The sequence below is a fragment of the Camelina sativa genome, chromosome 14 (genome assembly GCF_000633955.1).
Source record: "Camelina sativa cultivar DH55 chromosome 14, Cs, whole genome shotgun sequence".
Lineage (NCBI taxonomy): Eukaryota > Viridiplantae > Streptophyta > Magnoliopsida > Brassicales > Brassicaceae > Camelina > Camelina sativa.
The window spans coordinates 2,972,691-2,991,352 of NC_025698.1; the positions used below are offsets into that span (position 1 = coordinate 2,972,691).

General features: G+C 39.0%; 5 protein-coding genes across 5 annotated transcripts; 2 read left to right on the forward strand and 3 right to left on the reverse strand.

The window, feature by feature from the left end:
* On the reverse strand, positions 1,292-3,204 carry LOC104739280 (ran-binding protein 1 homolog a). The gene is made up of 4 exons (XM_010459577.1): positions 2,953-3,204; positions 2,669-2,820; positions 2,448-2,573; positions 1,292-1,938 (listed from the first exon to the last, which is right to left on the reverse strand). The coding sequence occupies exons 1-4, from the start codon at positions 3,105-3,107 to the stop codon at positions 1,691-1,693; spliced, it is 681 nt and encodes a 226-aa protein (XP_010457879.1). The 5' UTR covers positions 3,108-3,204; the 3' UTR covers positions 1,292-1,690.
* Positions 4,053-6,156, forward strand: LOC104739281 (putative F-box protein At1g67390). Its single transcript, XM_010459578.2, has 4 exons — positions 4,053-4,390; positions 4,716-5,336; positions 5,432-5,605; positions 5,734-6,156. The coding sequence occupies exons 1-4, from the start codon at positions 4,115-4,117 to the stop codon at positions 6,040-6,042; spliced, it is 1,380 nt and encodes a 459-aa protein (XP_010457880.1). The 5' UTR covers positions 4,053-4,114; the 3' UTR covers positions 6,043-6,156.
* On the reverse strand, positions 6,513-7,875 carry LOC104739282 (mitogen-activated protein kinase kinase kinase NPK1-like). The gene has a single exon (XM_019235875.1). It carries the CDS (start codon positions 7,802-7,804, stop codon positions 6,548-6,550), a length of 1,257 nt encoding a protein of 418 aa, XP_019091420.1. The 5' UTR covers positions 7,805-7,875; the 3' UTR covers positions 6,513-6,547.
* On the reverse strand, positions 10,138-11,857 carry LOC104739283 (probable protein phosphatase 2C 2). The gene is made up of 3 exons (XM_010459581.2): positions 11,327-11,857; positions 10,784-11,128; positions 10,138-10,708 (listed from the first exon to the last, which is right to left on the reverse strand). Exons 1-3 carry the CDS (start codon positions 11,771-11,773, stop codon positions 10,364-10,366), a joined length of 1,137 nt encoding a protein of 378 aa, XP_010457883.1. The 5' UTR covers positions 11,774-11,857; the 3' UTR covers positions 10,138-10,363.
* LOC104739284 (PHD finger-like domain-containing protein 5B) lies at positions 13,057-13,594 on the forward strand. Its single transcript, XM_019235710.1, has one exon. The coding sequence runs from the start codon at positions 13,103-13,105 to the stop codon at positions 13,433-13,435; it is 333 nt and encodes a 110-aa protein (XP_019091255.1). The 5' UTR covers positions 13,057-13,102; the 3' UTR covers positions 13,436-13,594.

Here is an 18,662-nt window from a genome sequence, read left to right on the forward strand (position 1 = left end):
TGAAAAAAAAAAAAAAAAAAAAAATGAAACGCGGCAGAAGTTGTTGCCACTTTCGACGTAGTCTCTCTCATTATGAAGCTGCCACGAAGATAACTAATAATAAAATACTTATCTACATTTGAACTTTATTTTAAACAATATAGATTTTTATGAAGGACCAAAAATATAAAATAAGAATAAAAGTAATGGTAACAAAATAAATAAGGATAGAAGGGTTTGGGAGATGGTTCTCCTAGGATAAATAGAATTAATTAACCCATCAGAAATCGTTTCTAGGTGTTTGGTAATTTTTTTTGCTCTAATATGTAGTTTGTCGACTAAAACAAATTAGTTAGCAAATAAAATAGTAAGCCACGATAAAAATTTACAAATAGAGTTGCGCCGCGTGTACAATTTGACATGTGGGATATCACGGAAAATCATATTAGACACCTTTCATGTCAACCAAATCTTGATTTTTGATTCAAATTTAAAAATTATGAAATTATCCATTGCATAATATATTAATCAAAAAAAATCTTGTAAAAACATCATGATATTTATCTAAAACAAGATTAATTAAAATCTAAAGTGTAATTAAAATTAGCACTGAAACCAAATTATTGTGATTTTCTTTAAAGTATAAACTTAAGATAAGAAGACACAGACGAAAGTGAAAACAGAAAAAAAATATATATATATATATATATATTTGTTTTAGGATTTACAATATCTCATATATATTAAAGTAGAAGTAACCTGTCGTCCTGTCGTCCTATTGGAAAGTTTTTTTTGTTGTTGTTAATTTTATTAAATTACGGCTAGAAAATTGTTTATATGTTTGTATTTTAAAACATGTTATTCAATTATAATTTTAAATAAATTTAAATCTAAGCATACACTTCTTTGTTATGCGCAGTCTCATGAATTAGAGATTGCAATACAGTATCATGAGGATACTGTTTGATAAAAGTCATAAATATTGAGTATTCTAGAGTAAACATTTATAGTGATAAATATTGAAGAAAATACGTATGTAATAAATATAACATTTATAGTGATAAATATTGAAGAAAATACGTATGTAATAAATATAACATTTATAGTGATAAATATTGAAGAAAATACGTATGTAATAAATATAACATTTATAGTGATAAATATTGAAGAAAATACGTATGTAATAAATATAACATTTGATGAACAAACAAACTGAGGACGTAGTAAATTTGAGATACTGCTAATTTGCGTTGTCCTCCGAGAATAGCAGCATCTACTTGTAAGAGAGCAATGTAGATTTTGGCAATGACCATAAAAATTAAACAAAATCACATGCATTCAATTTTGAAAAGAAAATAAAATGGGGACTTCTGATTCTTGTCCATGAACAAACTCATCTCTATCCTCAAAATAAGACCATCCAAAATGGATTCATAAACCTTAAAACAATGAAACCAATGTACTCTTCCAGGTAACCAACTTAAAATATTCTCCCGAATCTCCCATATCACCCCGACGCTTTCGACTCAAAAAACTATAGACCCAAAACGACTCAGCAAAACCCGACCCCAAGCAATCCCCCAACCACTTGATATGACTCGACAACAGATGTATAGATAGATAGTGCCAAGACGATGACTCAATTGCATCAAAACAATTTTGAGGCTAAATTACCTCGCCAGGAATTTGGCAGCGTAAATACTGATGCATCTTAAGTGGAGGGACCAGTCTCTTCGGGTTTCTTTTCTTCACCAGCTTTCTCCACTTCACTCTTTTTGGTTTCTTCTACTTCAGTCTTCACCTTCTCCACAGGTTTCTCTTCGGTTTTCTCCTCTGTCTTTTTCTCTTCCACAGTCAGTTTCTCAAGAAGCCCAGCAGCGTCAGAGGCATCTTTGCTCTCTTCTTTCTCTTCTTCAGATTCAGCAACTTCCTTGAACTTTTGCATAAATGTTTTGCAATCTGACAAGGAAAATAAGACTTGGTTACCCATTGAGTCTAAACACATACTTGACCACTTCAAGATCAATATCTCTTTCTATAATGTCAAGCACAATCTAGCAGCCAAAGTACTTATTTCGACAATTCCTGAACACAATAAGGCAATGTGGAGTTAATAGCGATTTTCAAAACTTGGTAAACGGAGTGCCATATTCAGCGGAAACTGAAAAGCCACAGCCCCAAAGTAGCCAATGATGAAAGCTCTAAGGATCTCAAAGAACAAGTAGCCATATAACAAAGATCCCTCCAAGACCCTTAAGTAATCTAAGCCATAAATTCTATCAAAGCTGTAATGAAACTAAATAAGGCAAACCAGCATCGACATGGAGATAGGGCCATGAAATAAACTAGATAATCGAAGGAGAAGGCTCGTATAAGATAGCCAACTACGTAAGAAAATTAACTCCATTACGTGACAAGGATCCAATCTAACAATGAAACAGAGAATGCAAAATGTATCACAAACTCACTCTCGATTGAAGCAAATCGGATGCAGAAAAGCTCATCCTTGAGTTCCCCATCAGCAAAGTCACGAGCGTGCCATACACAAGACTTTTCATTTCCAACGTGTTCCTGAACAGTCATGCCCGATTTAACTGCAGAAACACCAGAAGCCGGAAGACACATAAGTAAAAAAAAAAGAGTAGCCTAAATACGGATCCAGATGCAACTCAATAAACAGAAAGTTTACCCAAGTGGTTAGCACAGATCTTCAGAGTTTTCGATTGCCTCATAACGAGACGAATCTTGCCAGTGTTCTTATGCTTTAAGAGCTTCACAGTACCAGCTCCTCTCTCCTTCCACTGATTCGCATCCTTATCGAACCGATACAGCTTCGATTTCCTTTCGATTCACAAACATAACGAAAATCCAGTCAAACATCACCAAAAAGCTAAACCCTATAAATTCGATCAGATCCAGTTGACCTAGATCACACAAAAAAAAATTAAGAGAGCAATTGAGAAACAGACTTACAGATCGAGGACGGCGTCTTCGTCTTCCTCTCCGGTAGTGACGGCAACCTCCTCAAGCCTAACGATCGGAGCAACCTGAGCTCCGGTGTCCTCATCCTCGTTAGCTCCTGCCTCTTCCTCGTCTCTGTGCTCGTGCTCGGGTTCGTTGGTCGCCATAGTTATCTACCGAGATTTGCTCGTCGATTCAGTTGTTCGTTCGTTACGGTGCGGCGTATCCGAGAGAGAGAATTTGGGGGTTTTGTAACACAGGAGAAAACGGAAGGAAAGGCATTTTTATAACCGCGTTGAATTGAAGCAACCAATGGGCCGATTTCTCATAAATATATATCTGGCCCATATAAGGGCATTTTTATAACTGCGTTAAAATTTAAGCTACTAATGGGCCGATTTCTTATAAATATATGGCCCATTTAAGACCCATTTATCTAGTTCTTGATTTAAAAGCAAAAACATATATACAAAATGAGAAAATACAATTCTTAATTTTTGCACTTGACATAACTTTTCTTTTGTTTTTTTTTTCTTTTACAGCGCACTGAGTTGATAAAAAAAAACTTTATTTCTATTTGAAAAGAAAGATAAATTTCTGTAAATAAATTTTTTAAAAGGATATATTTTCAAAATTTCAAATCAAAATTTGAATGTTTATATAAGGATATTTTTATATTGGATTTTTCCACAAATAATACAGACATACTTTGACTAAAATCGCTGCAGAACACCAAACAATTCAAATATGAGACCTTAATAGTGGACCTTAAAAAGATATATTGCCTTATATTATATGTTTAAAATTGTGACAAATATACAGCAAGTATTTTCCTTTTTTAATGCACATGTAATTGTTATTCGTTGAACAGCAGAGTCAAATGTATTTTAGATTTTTTCCTATTTTATGAACCGTCGATGGAATCATTTTTTACTTGGCGTACCGTCGATGGGAGTTTGAAACAACAAAACATAGAGAACATCTTAAAGTTAGGTTATAATCTTTTGTAAGGGCAATATCGTCCATCTATCTTCTTTGTCTTTATCCTTTCGTACCTCTTCATATTAACCTCTCTTCCCCCACACACATATATCACACACCCTCCTCTTCTCTCGCTTATCGTACCAGTGGGATTCATTCTCGTCTCTTCACGTCTATCTCCTAAAACCTCTCCATGGCTGCATCATCATCAACAGTATCGTCAGATGCAAGAGGCAAAAAGAACCTTCTTAACGTTGATCGGATCAGCATGCTTCCGGACGAAGTGTTGCTCATGATTCTAGAGAAAATACCCACTGAAGAAGCTGTCCGGACAAGTTTATTGTCTACACGTTGGAAGGGTGTTTGGAAATATTTGCCGTCTCTTATCTTTGATATGAGAAAAACTTGCAACGCCCAAATGGGATCCTTGGCCGATCGTTCGGGTGACATTGCTGACCTTATTACAAAGGTTTTATATCTTCCATTTTTTCCAAATATTTTCTCTGAAGTTTTTAAAATTATGATTTTTTCGCTCGAAATTATACTATAACTAACAATATTTCGCCAAAGAATCTTGTTATATAAATATTTGAAGATGAGTATAAATTGTGAATACATTATTATGATAATACGAGAATCTAGGAAAATATCATCTCTCTTGCCTTATCTTACATAGTTATTAGTTAGTCATAAAATACAGTATTTAAGATCTGGCTCCTATTGATGATTTAATGTTATATACTGTATTTGTGCATAATTCTATTGTAATCACAAATCTTGTATTTCTTTTGAAGATTATAAACAATCACAAAGGTCATCTAGAGTACTGCAGAATCCACCATTTTTCATACCAATCAAAAGACGGTGCTCTCGAAGCTTGGATTCGAACTCTGATTCATGTGAAAGGCACCAAAAGTCTCTCACTGCTAAACCATCTTGGTCACAATAGGAGAGCCAGCATGCTCCACTTGCTCCCAAACACATTCTCCCATCCAGCCCTCACCTCACTCAGCTTATACCGCTACGACTTTGAAACTGCAAATCCCTTTAACAAGTGCGACAATCTCATGATTCTCCAACTTGGTAGAATTTGTGCTGAGGTTGGTGTGTTCAACACAATCATTGCAGCGTGCCCCTCTCTCAAGGTGTTGGTACTAGAAATCACGGCGTACAGCCAAGTTGGTTGTTTGAAGATTCATAACAACAATTTAAAGCTCTTGCACGTGACTTGCTCTCATATAGATCGCATTGATGTGTCTGCACCTCTTCTGGATATCTTCTCCATTCGCTTCACTTTTGTTACGAAAGATAACTTCCTCCTTGCAGCCCCTAGAGTACTTCAAATTAATAAAAGCTATTGGGCTGCAAAAGCAAGGACACCTCATATCAGCTACAACATATCGGGTAATGCTCAGGTACGTTCAAACCACAAGCAAATGCATTTAAACTATCTATATGGTATAGATATGCTTAGGGTTTGACATGCTTGAATTGTTTATATGAATCGAAGGAGAAAGAAAGCATCGAGCATAAGTTCGTGGTGAGTAGAGATACTAATTATTTGGTGCGGTTTCAATCTTTGGCGGTGATCGTGGATTTAATGAATCCAAGGGAAGTTCAAATGTTGAGAGAGGTGTTAGTTGCATGGAACGGAATAATGAGAAAGCTCGAGATATCGTTTACGGTATGTTCATTTATGCTTCGTTTTCAGTTAGATATAGATTTGATTAAAACAAAAAATCATCACTTTCGTTTGATTGTTTATCTATATAGAAAACATGATACATGTTTTATGTTCTTGTATATATATAGGATACCAACATTCCTAAGAAAGAAGGTGAATCTTCTATTAGTGGAGCAGAGAAGAAAAAGTGGGAAGATGGACAAATATTTCCCAACGCTGATTTTCGCGTGGATGTTTTGTGGATGTTTAATTTCAATGGTTGCGATGAAAACCAGTTTGAATTGGCTTCGCGTTTTGTGACGCAAGGGACCGTGATGAGAAAAATGATGATCAAGACATCGTTGATTCCTCCAAGCGAAGAGACAGAAGCCGCTGTGGCCAAACTAATGGAACTTCCAAAAGGTAACGAAGAGCTTAGCATTGAATTATGCTTCTAATAAATTTTTATTTGGATCTAGTCGTCGGTCATTTGAATGAATAAGTAACCTTCTATTTGTGAAGTAGAAGACTTTATGGTTACAACTTTCTAGTAATGCTTTTGGTGTTTTTGTTGAATGTTTTTTAATATTTGGGACTTATTTTGTATTAGTTTGAATATTATATGATTTGTTGCATTGAGAATGGTTTGTTGCATGCGGCTATCTTAATCATGCTTTAAGAGAAGCTTCCATAATCACTCCTATAAATCTATCTGCACATGGAATGAAACATGTTCTTATGGCATGTTTCATCTTATCGGATGGAAAAAAATATGCTTGAGCGCTCATCGATCGAGACAGCCATCTTTAAGTGATCCGGTTAGCTCTACGGTTCATTTAAGTGCTCCGGCCAAAAGCCGATCGAGCACTTAGAATGAGTATCTCCACTTGAAGCCGAAGCTTGTTTGGCTGTATACGTGAGCTATCAATATGAGGCAAAGGTTCCGAAGTAGGACACTCAATCTCATCTCACCGCGTAAAAAAGATAGTTTTGTCCGTTTCGAATCACATGTGCAAACAAACAAAACTTCAGGCAGATATAAAGACAAAAGTTCGAGTTAATTATCGTAGAGTCATCAGCCACGTCATCGTACGGATACGATGATGAGTTGTATTCCGATTCTACCCTTGTTGATCCCGAATATTCCATCGTTGTCCCTTCCTTCACCGAAGCGTGGCTTCTAACTTCCACCCAACCATCCGATTCCCAAATTGCCCCTCCGGTCGTCACCAAATTACAAACCCTTGCCATCGCCGCGTTTATGAGTTCTGATCTCCATTCGCCGCCCCTCCCTACTTCCTCTTCTTCTTCTAAGTCAAACCCCGAGTTGCCCCAGTCAAGAACGCAACGCGGAGATGACTCAGTGGGTGATGAGTTGTGACACTGAAACAGATAAGGATGCTGCAAAAGCTGATCGCAACTCCACCTCTGATGCGGGTCTCGCTTCAGACACTTTTCTATGAAGTCACGACCCATCTCCGACAGCGTAACTGGGAAAACGGGTAACTCGCCGGGGAATCCGATTCGACTCAACGAGTCAATCCCGTGGTCTTCCCAAGCGGGTTTCCCGGTGAACATCTCGATGATCGTGCAGCCGAGAGACCAGACGTCGCTCTCTGGACCTTGGCACTCTCGTCTGATCACCTCCGGAGCCATCCAAAGCGGGCTTCCACGTGGCGTGATCTGAGCCGTCGGTTTGTTGATTCTGATCGCTGACCCGAAATCCGCCAGCTTGATCACGGAGCTCCGGCTGACGAGGACGTTCCTCGCCTTGACGTCGCAGTGAACGAATCCTTGCGAGTGGACGTGGCGGAGAGCAGAGACAAGACACGCCGTGTAACGCTGGAGCAGAGTCTCGTCTTTGATCCCTCCTCCGGCGTTATTAGCCACGTCACCTTCTGGAAGATACTCTAAGTAGAGGTTACGAAACGACGTCGTTCCTTCTTTTGAGTGACCGTCGCCGAGTAGCCTCACGATGTTCGGGTGAGGCTTGAGCGAGCGGAGGACGGAGATTTCGTTCTCGAGGGACTCTGATTGAGTGGGAAGGCACGTGGCGAGATCCACGGACTTCACCGCGAAAACTTCACCGTTAGTTTTGCTGATCGCCGTGCTCACTGAACCGAAACAACCTCGTCCAATACAAGTACCACGAACCCAAGAAGAAGACTGAGGACTTAAAGATGACATTAAAGAAGAAGAAGTGTTGCTCTGTTTCTCCATGTGTGTCAACTTTCATATGTCGTACTTACGCAACTCGAAGCTATTTATATGTGTCTTTTGGAAGCTGTAAAACAGGAAATGTGAACGTGAAATAAAGTTGCAATTTTATTTTGTTTCTGACATGGACAATTCTTGTACACTTGTCTTTTCGATTTGTAAAGCCTCATCTTTAAGAAATTTCCTACGTGGACATGTCACGTACAACACAAACTTTCGAGTTTATCACTAGATTTTTTAACAAATTCTACCATGTTCGATGGTCGGTTATGGATTTTAACGACTTAAAAATATATTCATGTATACCAAATTTTTTGCATACACCGATGGTCGGAACAAACTCGAAAGTTGTTTTGGAAAACGGAACAAACAAAAAGATCAGAGAAGATCATTTTATAAATTAGAAGAAATTGGTGTATGCCACTAATGAGTAATGACACTTGGAGAAGTTCTCGGGATGATTGTAAGAAACAATGCACTTGCCCTTTCTGCTTAATCCTTATCCAACAAGAGTTAAGTTGCGGTTTGGTCTTGTCCGTTAATATTTTACTCACAAAGAATAAAAATCACTCCCTCTCGCTTCACGCAATCGTTTTCGTTTTTATAAGCACAACATTTAAAAAATGGTCTCTTTAACTAAGTTAGACAAGTGATCGGATCATCCCGACTGATCGTGGGTAAGACAAATAAACAAAACGTGCCGATAGATTTGGAACGCTTGATATGTTGACATTTTTTTTGTTTTTTTTGGTGTGTGCTAATTTGGTTGACCCTGACATGATCAGACATGGAATATACGGTAATCGACGTACAAAACATTATTAGCAAAGATTCATGAATCCAAAACAGCCAATCATACTTGGGAAACAAATAATTATATTCGTAGCATAAAGAAGGCGAGGGTGCACAGTAACAGAATATATACGAGAAGTAGTGGATATCCGAATAAATATTCGGAGTTGTCCAAAGCAGATCAGCGTTAGAGATGAGGGAAGAGGTTGCCGAAAGGGGTTGTGTTTTAAAATGGGGGTCCATCTGGAGGTTTACGTGGCATGAAAACGTTGGTTCACGTTCTTTGACATATTAACGAGTTGTCTGAACACACATATTGGGAATTGACGTGCTTGATCAGCCTCCACGCATAGTGAAACTATTATATTTGTATTTTTGGTTTGTTGGTATCATGAAGCTCACAACAAGAATTTACTCAAAAACGTTATCCAAAGATATCACGGAGATCGAGTTGGAGATGGAAGGTAGAAAATGAAAGATAGGGTTGTTAACTTTATTAATTGAAGAGATGGTTGGTTTGGAATCTTGGGATGGTTAATCGCTGGATCACTGTAATTGCATTTACCTAGGGAAATTATCACTAGAAAACTAATTAATAGGGTTTGGTGGTAGAAATATATATTCATTTTAAAGAAGACCAAAGTCTCCATAACATATACTATCAAAGATGAAGTTTTGTGAAATCTTGCTAACGATTTGGCAAACAAGTATAAATTAAAGTTTAAATTGCTAATTTAATATATAGTGTAGTCAACCTGATCTTTGAATTATTCCAAAACACACAAAAATAAAACGTTTATTATTCGACTCGTATATTTTACTTTGTTTGTTGTTTTTTCTGGGAAAACTTTGACCTTCCGCGAACCTGAAGTGCTATTTGGACTGTCCACCACTTGTTCCATATCTTCTTAGGGCAACTATTTTCACCTTATGTGTGTGTATGAATAAATATTATAAATTACTAGAAATGTCCAGGAAAATAAGATATTATTTGGAGATTTTAGGACCCATACCATATCTTGAGTTGTTTTCCAACTTGGAAAACAACTCAAGATAATGACATTGCAACATGTACTTTTAACACCGTACAAAACTTTCTGACTTTTCAGTTTTTTTATAGGATTAAGGTAATAGCTATCCTAAGATATATTTATCTCCTAAATATATACACTAAAGTACATTTACTAGTACATGCGTCAGCGTAAAAACGTTACGTGTATATTAGTTTTGTAATCATTTATGGCTAAACATATAATTTTAAACAATACGTTGATACGAGAAAATTAAATGTAATAGTTGGATAAGTCTAACTCCATTGCGCCGCCTCATGCTATTGCAAGAGGGTAACTAGTTTACTAACTACTACTAGGGATGTGGATTTTCAATCCCGCCATCGTACGTGATGACAGGCTTGCATCCACAATCAAAGTACTTTGAGCATGCAAAAGTTTACCAAGCTTTATTTCTTTGTGTTTCTTTTTCCTTTTTACTCTGTTTTTACTTTTATAGTTTTGAAATAAGACGACAATAAATTGAAGAAAAAATACAGTAAAGTTTATGAATTTTATTTATCATATAAAAAGCTTACTTTTGTCAAAAAGTACAAGAATATGATATATAAGAGATAATTTAAGATGATATCCACAAGGTATCTTAACAACTTAAATGAACTAATTGAAGTTAATTGAAGAATGTAAGAAGGACTCCAAACTCTAAGTCTCTAACGTCCGAAACCTGAATTGTTTTCTTATCCCTACGTCTCTCCAATGGTTAGAGGAAGCGGCACAGCGGAATCAACATCACACTGATATCGTCCAAGGAGCCTCGTGATACGGAGAGGTCAACTAGCTTCTTACAAGCTAACAATGGCTTCTGTTTCTGATCGGTTCCTATGCAAAATGGTCGAGCTATATCTACTGCTTCCTGGTTACTAACCTTCTCCCATAGACCGTCTGATGCTAAGATCAAGAACTCGTGTTGGGGATTGATCCGGAGAACATTTGTCTCTGGCTCAGATATTATCCATTGTTTGAGATGAGCATCTCCTATTCCTCTAGATACTGCTAAAGATCCTTGGATTCTCCAAACACTTTTGAATGTATCGACATAACCCCCCTGCAGCATTATCGTAATCAGAACCATGTAATCCCTGATAAACCAAACAGCAACTATTTGTGCAAGAATTCTTACCGAGCTCTCAATTCTGTTACGTTCATCTTCTCTCGAAGGGCGATGATCAGAATTCATAGCCTCAGCGTGTCCTCCAACGCTCAGAACAGCACGACAGTCCCCAGCATTGGCCACGACGAGATTGCCATCGTTGATCAGAGCCGTGACACAGCAAGAGCCGCCCTTAGCATCCTTCTCCCTAAGAAACTCAGAATCAGTCGCTAGGTAACCGCGTCTTACAGCTTCTTCAATCTTGGAATCGTTCATCCCACCAACAATCTCATCTAGAATGTTACTACACAAGTTGTTAGCCGCAAACTCAGCCGCTTTTGATCCTCCATGACCATCATAGACTCCGAATATTGCCTGAAATTAGAATAATATTAGTGATTTTGTAAGTAGTATAATCTATCTATTCAAGAAGTACTCATACAATTCTATAACCTAACTTCATAAAGCTCACACTGGCTCACACACCATAACGAAACCTTAAGTTAATATTACTCTTCAAATCACATAAGGAGTAAAGAAACTCGAAACTAAATAAGAAAATTGATGTGTTACCTGTTTGGGATCACCTCTAAGGTTGGTGATGGCAGAGAAACGATCCTCCATAGCTTCTCTTCTTCCTCTCTTGCAAAAAACAGAGTACTCACCACCTTCCCTCTCGACCTCTCTACTCTCCTCCCTCGTCGTCTCTGTAGTCACCGACGCCTCAGCAGATATAGGAGCTGCACTACCAACCGGTATATCAAGCCTCATCGGGCGTTTCCTCTTAAGAACGCGTCCGGGAACAGAGTCCGATCGAAACCCTAATTTAGCTGGCGGTTTAAGGAGACGGAGGCAGAACGGAGATGTGGGAGACGCAGAGGAAAGAGAAGGAGAAGAAGCTGGAGGATTGAGATGGGATAGAGATAGAGTTAGGGTTTCATGCGCCGGAGGTTTGTTGCAGAAAAGTGACGATGACGGAGAGAACACCGGCGAGTTGCAAACGGCAACTGCAAACGACATCGTTTGTAAAAGAAAACTTTTTTAGGTAAGTTTGATTGTGTCTATGAGTCGTGTTTTGTGTTTTCTGTTTTGTGTCAACGAGAGAGAAAGAGTCATTACTATATATACAAAGACAAGTCTCAAGTCTCCGTGGCCGTTGTTGTTTGCTTCTTCCAGCCTTCCAGGTCAAACGTTACCACTCTCATCTCTTTGTCTTTTGACTTTTCAAATCATGGATCCACCGGCACAGTCCATTTTTCCGCTTTTGTTTCTTGCGTCAACGCCCAATTTGTTAGTTATTACTCTTCCAGAAATATATCTTTGATTAATTTTTGGATCATTAAGAAAAAGAAAAAGAAAAAAAGTCAAAGAAGGCAATTATCAGTTTGGTTTGGTCTAGTGTTTTTGTTTTTGTTTGTTTAAATTGTAAGAAAAGGCCGAAATAGAGAAAATAAAAAGAGCCCATTAAGAAAGCCTTTTTAATGAGATAGCCCATATTAGTCGGACCGACATGGATAATTGGATATGGATATATTTGTGGTGATTTTAGAAACCCGACCCAGTTCGTTATATTTCCAGCAGCCGTCCCTTCTAGTTCATATCGGCGCTCGGAGATCGGGGATCGCTAGTGGCACCTCCTTCTTTTTCTTCTCCTTCGAGATCAGGTTAGATCCTCTTTTATCTTTTGCTTTCAACTTCGATTTATGCGTGATAGCTATTTTTGAGATTTCATTCTCTGTTCATGTTTCTCTGAGTTCTTAGGGTTTTGCGGTATCTATGTATGTTCCTTATTGTTTTGCGCAGCTCCGTTTTGTGTGTTTTAAGCTCAAACACCTTTAATTTTGATCGTCTCTGGTCTCTCAATGTGTACATTCTGTTGCTTTGTGGTGAGCTGACTAAAACTTAACTCGAATTTTGTGTTCGATTCAGCCGATTGTTGTCTTCCTTGTTTGCTTCGTTTACTATTATGCTGTGGATTTTAAAATTTTCCTGTTGTTGCATTTAGTTAGCTAGAATTGGCTATTTTAAGTGAATGCTGCTAGTAGAAAAATTGCTGCCTAGAAGGTGTTCGTTGAAATTCCTCTGAGAAACAAAATAGTAGGAAACACTTTCAAGTCTCGTAGTGTTGAGTTTGCTTTGAATTATGACCCTAGGAAATAGATATGAAAGGTTAATACCTACAGAGCATGGTTGTATCTCTGGCTATTACTTGAAATATAAATAAAGTGAATTGTCATTATGTTTTCTTGTTGAAGGAGATGCATTGGTGCTATTACTTACTTTGGAACCAAACCTTATTGCAGGTCAACAACTTAAAAGAAGGACCAAGATTGTGTTTAAGCAGCCATCATGGCCAAGCATCATCCTGATTTGATCATGTGCCGGAAACAACCTGGCATTGCCATTGGGAGATTGTGCGAGAAATGTGATGGCAAATGCGTGATATGCGATTCCTATGTCCGCCCGTGTACACTGGTCCGGATTTGCGACGAATGCAACTATGGTTCATTCCAGGGGAGGTGTGTCATTTGCGGAGGAGTTGGAATCTCAGATGCTTACTACTGCAAAGAGTGTACACAACAGGAGAAAGATAGAGATGGTTGTCCTAAGATTGTCAATCTTGGCAGTGCGAAAACTGATCTCTTCTACGAACGTAAGAAATATGGTTTCAAAAAACGATGATCGTTCGTTGTTGGTTACTCGAGCTATTTGATCTTTTCTTAATGCTTGGAAGAAAGTGTCTGTAACTTGTCTGTGTTAAGAAAACATGTATTCAAAGAAATGATTATGGTTTGTTTACTCATGTGTCTTATTGATTAGTCGGATCGACGTGTTATCTTTTCTTTTCTTTTTGCTTGGTTAATTATCTTGCCTTTCCTGGATCACGAGATACCTTAACATAATAGTGTTCACTGTTCAAAGCCTTACCACATTACTGGATTCATATATAGTACTAATAGAAGAACGCAGTTTGTTGCCGATTCAGGGGGGTTTTGGAGTCGAATCCAACAAAATCTATATTTGAATTTAATGACATAATGTCAACTTAAAACTTTACAGAATACGCAATAACTCCCAAAAAGAGGATATCATCCATTACATAAAACCCCACATGATCGTCAGAAATATTCCTTTAAAAAAGTGAGGAAACTCCCCCAAAATCTTTTTTCGTCCAAAAGTTTAGACGTTGACTTTGTGTAACGGACGGTGACGATAATAGTCAACGGCCCATGCATGTTCGCTTCTTTGCTTATGTGTTAAACTGTTAGCTTAACAGTGTGGAATCCACAATTTGTCTTCCAATAGTCAACTCATACCTCCAATTAGACTGTGCCACGTGGTATATAGCAGCTATTGTTGGAACATCTTATTGAATCTTAACACAAAGTTTAAACAAATAACTCTTGTTTATTGCTTTAGAAACTTCTCAAAACCAAAGCACCTTAATCTCTCTAATCTCACAAGTGTTGTTACAACCCAACAACTCCTTATATATAGAGAGATTCTTTATGTAAGACAATAATTAGACAACTCCTAACTAGTCCTATTCCTAGTCTCTTTGGGAACCATGATTCGGTGAGATTAGGACAACTTATTCCTTAAGCTAATTCAAGCTTATCTTCAACAATCACCCCCATAAGCTTGAAGTTCTTGTTGGACACATCATGGACACCAACGAGGTCTCGCATTTCTCCGAACTTGACTCTTCCAAGAGGCTTAGTCAAGATATCTGCTTTCTGTTGAACACCAGGAACGTGTTCGACTTCTACCTGCTCATTCTCAACACATTCACGTATGAAGTGGTACTTCCTGTGGATATGTTTGCTGCGGCCGTGGAAAACGGGGTTCCTGGTGAGTGCTATAGCTGACATGTTGTCTATACGAACCATCACTCTCTTAAGAGCTTCGCCAGTCACTTCCGAGAGCAAATCCTGCAACCAAATAGCCTGCTTTGCTGCTTCAGTAGCTGCCATGAATTCAGCCTCAAAAGAAGACAATGCCACTGTCTCCTGCTTCTGAGAACACCAAGTAATAGGAAAACCGTTAAGATAAAAGATATGTCCGCTAGTACTCTTGCCATCATCTTCATCTGTATTGTAGCTACTATNGATGTGTCCGCTAGTACTCTTGCCATCATCTTCATCTGTATTGTAGCTACTATCGCTATAGCCGACTAAACCCGAATTGTCTCCAGTCTTGAACCTGAGACCATACTCTGTTGTTCCTTGCAAATACCTTAAAACATGTTTCAGAGCAACCCCATGACACTTCTTAGGACAGTGCATATAGCGACTTAAAATCCCAACAGCAAACGACAAATCAGGTCGAGTATGAGTCAAATATCTAAGACAACCAATGCTCCTCCTAAACTCTTGTTCACTAATAGATTGTTCTGCCAAAGCTTTAGAAAGTTTAGTACCCGAATCCATTGGAACTTGAACTGCATTACACTCTTTCATACCAGCTTCTTCGAGAATTCTTGCCGCATATCTCCCCTGTTTCAAGGTGAATCCACTACTCTCTTGTGAAACCTCGATGCCGAGATAATATGTCAATCTACCGAGATCACTCATCTCAAATCTAGATGACATTCCATGCTTAAATTCTTGAATTAACTTCAAGCTGCTCCCAGTAACAAGGAGGTCATCAACGTAAACTGCAACAATCAACAGATGCTCCTCTACTTGCTTTCGATACAGAGCAGGTTCTTTAGCACAACGCACAAACTTCAGTTCCATAAGAATTTCATTAAGCTTATGATTCCAAGCTCGAGGAGCTTGTCGCAGACCGTAAAGAGCTTTGTTCAATTTATACACTAGCCCTTCACATCCCTTCTTCTTAAACCCTTCAGGTTGAGAAACGAAAACTTCCTCTCTGAGTTCTCCATGTAGAAAAGCCGTCTTTACATCCAGATGATGTACTTCCCAACCTCTTGATGCAGCCAACGCGATGATGAACCTGATGGTCTCAAGTCGTGCTACTGGAGCGAATACCTCATCGAAGTCGATTCCATGTTTTTGTACGTATCCTTTCGCGACTAACCTTGCCTTGTACTTATTAATGCTCCCATCCGAGTTTCTTTTAATTTTGAACACCCATTTTAAGCCTATCGGCTTCACACCCGATGGTAACTCTACTAGATTCCAAGTTTTGTTTTTCTCAATCGAACTCAACTCCTCATTGCAAGCTTCTCTCCATACGTCTAGCACTTTTGCTTCCTCAAAGTTTCTAGGTTCATCATCCAAGCTTAACAAGAGTCGCTCTGCTTCTTCCTCTGCATATAGCACATAATCATTCAAGTAACTTGGTCTGACACTCGGTCGAACTGATCTTCTTAACTCAGGTGGAGCTACTTCAGGTGCTTGTTCTGGAGTTTCTACCAACACTTCGACTCTATTATCTGAGTTATTAGTTGGTTCACAATCTGCTTCAACTTCTCTTAAGCCATTGTTACCAAAGTTTCCAAAACTCACAGTAAAGGACCCTGAGACTTCTTTCTCACCTTGTATCTCATTCCAGTTCCACTTCTTTGTTTCATCAAAGGTTACGTCACGACTTACTGTTATCTTACGTGTTGAAGGATTAAATAGGCGGTATGCCTTACTTCCTGGTTCAGTTCCAAGGTGCACCAATGCACGTGACCTATCATCTAATTTTCTCAGATGCTGTGACTCCACCCGTGCATAGCCAACACATCCAAAAACACGTAGGTGTTCCAAATTCGGCCTTCTTCCTTTAAACATCTCATACGGTGTTTTGTCTAACAGAGACCTTGTGGCTACTCTGTTAATCAGGTATGTAGAATGCCTTATCGCCTCTCCCCATAAGTAGTTAGGAACCTCCATGTGCTTTAGAAGGCTTCTAGTCATCTCAAGCAGAGTTCTATTTCTTCTTTCCACCACCCCATTCTGGTGTGGTGAGTAAGGAGCGGTTAAATGTCGCTGAATGCCAGGTTCTGCACAGTAGTTCATGAACTCGAAAGACACAAATTCTCCCCCCCTATCGGTCCTGAAAACTTTAATTGTTGTTCCACTTTCTTGCTCAGTGAGGGCTTTAAACCTTTTGAACGCATCAAAGGCATCACTCTTGTCCCTTAAAAGCAGAGACCACATGTAGCGAGAGTAATCATCAATAAGCACAAATACATACTTGTTTTGTGCTGCTGTTGCAGGTGAGATCGGACCGCATAGGTCTCCATGGATCAGATCAAGTGGTCGTGCAGCTCTGAACCGTGTTGCCTGAGGAAATGTCTTCCTCGTTTGCTTTCCTAGCAAGCATGATGCGCAAGTCTTCATAGCAAAAATCATGTCTGGAATTCCAATGATGAGTTCCTTTCTAACCATCGATTCCATTGTTTTAACATTGACATGACCAAGTCTCTCATGCCATCTTGTAGGATTATCTGCTTCTCTGACCTGCAGTAAGTTACTCTCAGCTTCCATACGAACTTTATACAGCCTGTTTTGCGACNAAAGGTTACGTCACGACTTACTGTTATCTTACGTGTTGAAGGATTAAATAGGCGGTATGCCTTACTTCCTGGTTCAGTTCCAAGGTGCACCAATGCACGTGACCTATCATCTAATTTTCTCAGATGCTGTGACTCCACCCGTGCATAGCCAACACATCCAAAAACACGTAGGTGTTCCAAATTCGGCCTTCTTCCTTTAAACATCTCATACGGTGTTTTGTCTAACAGAGACCTTGTGGCTACTCTGTTAATCAGGTATGTAGAATGCCTTATCGCCTCTCCCCATAAGTAATTAGGAACCTCCATGTGCTTTAGAAGGCTTCTAGTCATCTCAAGCAGAGTTCTATTTCTTCTTTCCACCACCCCATTCTGGTGTGGTGAGTAAGGAGCGGTTAAATGTCGCTGAATGCCAGGTTCTGCACAGTAGTTCATGAACTCGAAAGACACAAATTCTCCCCCCCTATCGGTCCTGAAAACTTTAATTGTTGTTCCACTTTCTTGCTCAGTGAGGGCTTTAAACCTTTTGAACGCATCAAAGGCATCACTCTTGTCCCTTAAAAGCAGAGACCACATGTAGCGAGAGTAATCATCAATAAGCACAAATACATACTTGTTTTGTGCTGCTGTTGCAGGTGAGATCGGACCGCATAGGTCTCCATGGATCAGATCAAGTGGTCGTGCAGCTCTGAACCGTGTTGCCTGAGGAAATGTCTTCCTCGTTTGCTTTCCTAGCAAGCATGATGCGCAAGTCTTCATAGCAAAAATCATGTCTGGAATTCCAATGATGAGTTCCTTTCTAACCATCGATTCCATTGTTTTAACATTGACATGACCAAGTCTCTCATGCCATCTTGTAGGATTATCTGCTTCTCTGACCTGCAGTAAGTTACTCTCAGCTTCCATACGAACTTTATACAGCCTGTTTTGCGACCTATTTGCTTTCACCAAAAGCTTCCCATCGCGATCGTGTAGTGTCAAGTAATTCTCTTTCATTCTAACCTCACAACCTGTCTCTGTTGCTTGTCCAAGACTAAGAATGTTGCTCTTGAGAGCTGGTATCCAATAAACTTGAGCCAAAATCTTCTGATCGCCTGACTTCGTGACAAAGAGAATTGAGCCTCTCCCTTTGATATCGACTCGTGAATCATCACCAAATCTTACTTTACCCGTAACAGTCTCATCTAGCTTGGTAAAGTAACTTCGATTCCCTGTCATGTGGTTACTGGCTCCGTTGTCAAGGTACCACATATCATCTCCAGCTGTCTTAGTTTCAAATTTTTTCGGATGAACCTTTTCCTCATTGAGAAATACTACCTCATGCATCAGTAAATCTTCAGTATCTTGGTTTTCAGATTCATCCGTGTCTTGAATCTCCTGAAGCTTAAGCAACCTCTCGGGACAATTAGAGGCGTAATGACCATGTTTATCACACCGATA